The 5,190-nt window shown below is 39.9% G+C and overlaps 1 protein-coding gene across 1 annotated transcript in view; it reads left to right on the forward strand.

Moving 5' to 3' along the window:
* Nucleotides 1-4,851, forward strand: part of plekha4 (pleckstrin homology domain containing A4) — a gene marked incomplete in the record, with an annotated part of 18,336 nt that extends 13,485 nt beyond the window's left edge. The window contains 10 exon segments of the mRNA XM_014008257.1: nucleotides 124-232; nucleotides 1,047-1,120; nucleotides 1,278-1,376; nucleotides 1,458-1,545; nucleotides 1,687-1,742; nucleotides 2,155-2,289; nucleotides 2,377-2,766; nucleotides 3,234-3,355; nucleotides 3,448-3,557; nucleotides 3,634-4,851. Coding sequence (XP_013863711.1) covers nucleotides 124-232; nucleotides 1,047-1,120; nucleotides 1,278-1,376; nucleotides 1,458-1,545; nucleotides 1,687-1,742; nucleotides 2,155-2,289; nucleotides 2,377-2,766; nucleotides 3,234-3,355; nucleotides 3,448-3,557; nucleotides 3,634-4,739 — 2,289 coding nt within the window.
* Between the last annotated feature and the right edge of the window lie 339 nt (nucleotides 4,852-5,190).

Here is a 5,190-nt window from a genome sequence, read left to right on the forward strand (position 1 = left end):
ATATATATATTTATATGTGCCATCATCAGCGGTTTAGAGAGAAAGGAATTTGTTGGGTGTCTCATTAAATATTCATAGTGTTAACCTCTAAGTCGCAGGCCTCTTCTCTTCCTCCCTGATCAGGAGCAGTCTCAGGCTCAGAGAGAGCTGTGGATGATGGAGGACATCCTTGCTGGACTGAAGCTCAACAGAGATAATTTCTGTTTCCTGCTGGGACTACAGAGACATCACAGTAAATACTGCTAAATAAACACATCTGCTTTCTCTTATTGCTTACTGTGGGGTACATTTCAAAGTGATTTGTAAACACCACTTACAAGCAAAACACCCCCAAAAAAGCAGGATGGCTGCAGTTGTGGCACCTTTATCTTTGCAGYTTTGCCTCTTGTGTGATTATTTACACATCCACTGTAGCAGAAGCAGTGAGGTGACGCAGGGATTTGTTCATTATCCATAACAAAAAGTTTTGGACTTGGAGAGTTAGGGCTAAAAAATTAAATAGTGTTTCAATACTGTGTAAAAATTACTTTATTTGTCTTTAAGGAATCAGACTGTGAATTCAAGCCTTTGTAATCTTCCTTATCAGACTTTCTTCAGGCTTTCAAGTTTTACTTTAGACTTGGTTTTGTTTTTGTTTTTATCTCATTTTTAGCGCAGTTCCGAACTTTAGGAGAATGTTTTTTTCAGTTATTGTGCCATTATTCATTTAGTAGCTTATATATTTAAGTGAAAAATCAGAGTTTTCTTCATACAATATAACCAACTTAGCAATAACCCTGTTAAAAAATGTTATAACATCAAAAAGGTGGTCATAATGTTGCTGTAGAACAGTCTGAGTTTAAACACATTGCAAACACACATAAATGAAAAATTAAAGCACTGCCTAAAAATAACTTTAATGTTTTTGATGATCGAAACTTTTGTTAAATGCTTCCACTCTGAACCACTGATGTGTTAATATTTTGGATTTTTCCTGTTATGCACAAAAAAACAAAAATCCACATCAAGTAACAGTGCTGAACCTGCTACATTTTATGTCTCCTCAGTGTTCCAGTCTTCAGTTCCACACCCTGGATTCCCCAGCTCTGTCACAGAAAGGCTCCAGAGTGGACTGCCGATGGTACAACTGTTTGCCTTTCTCCCTGTATCAGTAGTCATGTGTTCTCTGTGCTTTAGGATAATTACATAGCTTTTATTCAATCAAAGCCATACAGTTGTTTCTATAGGCATCAATAAGTTTTGAATGCCTGATATCCTTRTGGCTACAATCTCTGCAGGATATAGAACAAGAGCCCCCAGTCCGCCCACCTTTACCCATGGAGCTCCAGGAGAACCATCTAAGTCGGGATCCAAGCTGGTCAGAGTCTCCATATGAGGTGGKAATTTTCAACCTTATCAACTGAATGACAAATGTAGCCAAAGTTTGACAGTCATGTTGTTTTCTCTTGATGTTTCAGGGAATCTACTGCCAGGCTGAGGATCCCGTAGACAGAAGAGGAACCGCTCAGCCTGACCTCCTTAACGTGAAGACACAGAGAGATCCAGGTTGGCTCAAACTCAACACAATCAGAAAATATAAAAATGATATCTATTTGTAACAGAGTTGTTAAATTATTATAATGTATAATTATAAATCTGTCTTCTCACCACTTTTTGTCTTTTTTTTCCTTCCCCTTCATTCCTCAGACTCTCAGTCTGGTTCAAAGTGGATCCCACCAGACCCAAGCAACCAATCAACAAAGGTTTGATTTGYCATCATTTCCTGCTGGCTTGCAGTGTGAGCTAAAACACTCTAAATATAGATGCACACAAAGATGGAGTGGTTTTTTTTTTTTTTTGTCCCTGCAATCACGGCCAAATTACATTTCTTTGATTTGCTCATTTTCTTTGCAATTAGGGCAAGTTGCAACACCTGCTGTAGTCAAGAGGGGGGAGTAGAGGCTTAATTTTGAGTGCTGGTTTTTCACACCTCAACCCACAATGTGCAYATACATACATAGCATGTCCATGCATCCATGCAGACTTAGCAGCCCTGTAATTTCGATTCAAGATTCTTAATCTGAAAGTTAGTTTTGAGTCCAGTCTTACATGACGCATGCATGTTTCTGAGGTACAGTGTTCATACATCATATCAACAGCTTATATTTTCTCTAGAAGATGAAAACAAAGATGACTGAAGAGGAGCAGATTGAGAGGATGAAGAGAAATCAGGAGAGGATGACTCATAGGAAGAAACCTTCAGTAGCTGCTCAGGGACCTCTGAATCAAAGTTCAGAAACAAGAGAGGAGGTTTGGAGCATCAGTAATGTTTATAACTGACTGAATCGCCGTTGTTCTTTTCACATGCATTATTCATCCATCTGTGTAATTTMTTAGGCCCCGTTTCCCTTAAGGGTGACACGAGTCGTAACAGCTGTCCTCCCATCCTCGCTCGTGGCTAGAAAAGTTTCTGTCGAGGACCCGCCACCTGAACTCGACGCCCCGCTACCCGAACAGATCCCACCTGAGACCCAGCAACGACCGACTGAACTGGCCAACAAACCAAGGCGGTTGCTTTCGGAGARCCAAGACTCGGGCCAGTCCTTTGTTGAGCTGCACCAGGACCAGCCTGTTAAAAAGACAAGCAGGCAACAACATCAGGGAAAACCCAGGCCCTTCAGGATGGAGTCACTGCCAGAGGGGAGCAGAGCTGATGGAACTGAGGCTTCAAGCAGTTTAGTTCAAGACCCACCCAGATCAGGAGGAAGTGAAAGCTTGGATGTCAGGGTAAGAAAAAAATATTTGTAATGAAGGATTTAATTTGGATAATTTCCAGAAAATGATGATTTGCCACAAAATTATTTCACTTACCCCGACAAAGGTATTTTTTTCATTCAATTCAATTCAATTCAAAAATACTTTATTGATTCCAGAGGGAAATTAGGTAATATATGCTGTAAATGAATATTCAAATGACAGAAATTCACATATTTATTGTTTCCAGGTGAGCAGTTGTCCACAAATACAAAGTACTGTTCTGTAATATAGCATTAGCTCAGATTCTGAATTTTTAATAAATTCTGCTGTAATCAGTCAAAACAAAGCTTGTCAAACAATATTTTAACTTGCATGTAAGCTACGAAAATGCCCAGAAATACTTCCATTTCATTGTACTGTTCAGAGTAATTAACAGCATTAGTTCTGCATGTCATATTATTATGGCATGTTCAGTTAAATGTAAACTATTTGAACAGGCAGAGGACACGTCTTCTGCACCTCCTACTCCAGACTTGAACCCTGACCTCAGTCTGAGCCCTGAGCAGCGAGATGCCAAGCTCAGACGAGTCGAACGAATACGAGAACGAGTCATGCGCAGGTGGGATTTTTGTGTTTTCTGTGTGTCGACTACTGTTATTGGCTTTAAGCAGAAGATAGTGACCACAAAATCTGCTGTTGTGTATCTCTCAGCGCAGTCAGAGAGAGTGTAACTACAGACAATCAACATCCGGTCAGGGCAAGGAAGAAGGAGGTTCATCAGGTGCCCAACAGCATGGCTAAGAAATCAAGGATGAAAGCAGGTACCATCACAAAGTTTACCAAAGATAAACAAATAGGAGAGTGTTCAGTAACGGAGAAATAATTTCCCATCCACAGGCAATGAAAGCTGTCTGGCTRACATGAGTGGTTCTGCAGAGCTGCAGCTTTCTAGAGCAACATCTCAGGATCGTGATGAAGAGAATCAACATGTTAGCAAATCAAAAATTCAGGTCAAGCTTGAGAACAGAGCACAGCAGAGTGGAAAATCAGGGGTTGCCAACAGTAAAATCAAACGCCCAGCCTCTCCCTATCACATCTCATCTGTGGTCTTCCACCAAAAAGATGGAGGCAAAAGATTTATAGACCTCAGTCCAGATGAACAGCAGAAGATTGAAGAAGATGATTACAATCATTTTAAGTCTTCAGATCTGAGAGCTCAGTGGTTCCTTTCCACAAACCAGTGGCAGGGTTTCATGCCTTTACAGATCCCTGCTTCAGAACCAATATCTGACACCAACAAGCAGGCACACATTTCTGATGAGCTTACCGATCCCAATGAGTTTTCATCTGCAGTGAGTGAAAGCCTGAAAAAAATGAAGGAGAACCATTCCCTCTTTTATAAGATTGCATGTGACATCAGCATTTCAGACTCAGACATAACAAAGAACGACGAACAAGCATCAGGACCAGAAGCGGAAGAGGAGTTGTTCATTTCTGAATCAGAGTCGACCAGGGGTGTTGGAACACCATCTGACCAAAAGTGCAATGATTCAAATCGGCCAGTGATTGAAAACAGTCTAATAGTTAATGACAAAACCCAAAACTCAACACATCAAATGCAGAACGAGGTTTTGGTCAGTCCAACATGTGATTGTGGAGAAACAACTCCAGAAGAATCTGAGGACAAATCAGAGGAAATTCTTAAAACTCTACATGAAGCCGGTGATCCAAACAGAAATTCTGATCGAACACCAGTCGACAGTTCAGAGACAAAAGAAGAATGCTGCTTGAAGAAAGTGCTGGAAGACCTCAAAGAGGACCAAGAGAAACAAGAGGAATGGAAAAAATGTGCAAGTTTGAGAAAGGAGAACAACATGAACGAGCAAGATCAAGGCAACAAACTTTCTGTCAGTCGATCAAACACTACATACGAAGGGGGTGGTCTGATCCGGAGCGCGTCTTTTGGAAAACCGAGAGTCACCGTAATAAGGACAAGTTTGTAGAAGCAAGAAGTACGGGGCGCCAAGTGTTAAATGAAATGTTAGAAAAAAAACTAGTGATTGTCTCAGGATGATGACATCATAGCAAAAGCCACTCACAACAGCAAAGGCTGTGTTCCATTCCAAATTCCTTATAAGCTTTATCATTTAGCTGCAACACTGAAGATCAGTTTTTACATTTAGATTTACATTTTTTAATTTAGATTCAGGTTTTATACATAAAATGTTGAACGTTTAAATTGAACATTTAGAAAAAATAGATAAATGTAAGAACAGAGAGCTGAATAACAATAAAATGTCAGTGGAATAGGATTCTACACCCACAAAATAAACTAAATTATGAAAATTTGTTTGTGACATGTAATGTTTTATTTACACATGGCACCCCTTACAGAGCAGCAATCTAATGAAGTTAAAAAAATGTTAACTTAAGAAAATACGATTGCAGATAAGT

Source organism: Austrofundulus limnaeus, unplaced genomic scaffold (assembly GCF_001266775.1).
Source record: "Austrofundulus limnaeus strain Quisiro unplaced genomic scaffold, Austrofundulus_limnaeus-1.0 Scaffold48, whole genome shotgun sequence".
Lineage (NCBI taxonomy): Eukaryota > Metazoa > Chordata > Actinopteri > Cyprinodontiformes > Rivulidae > Austrofundulus > Austrofundulus limnaeus.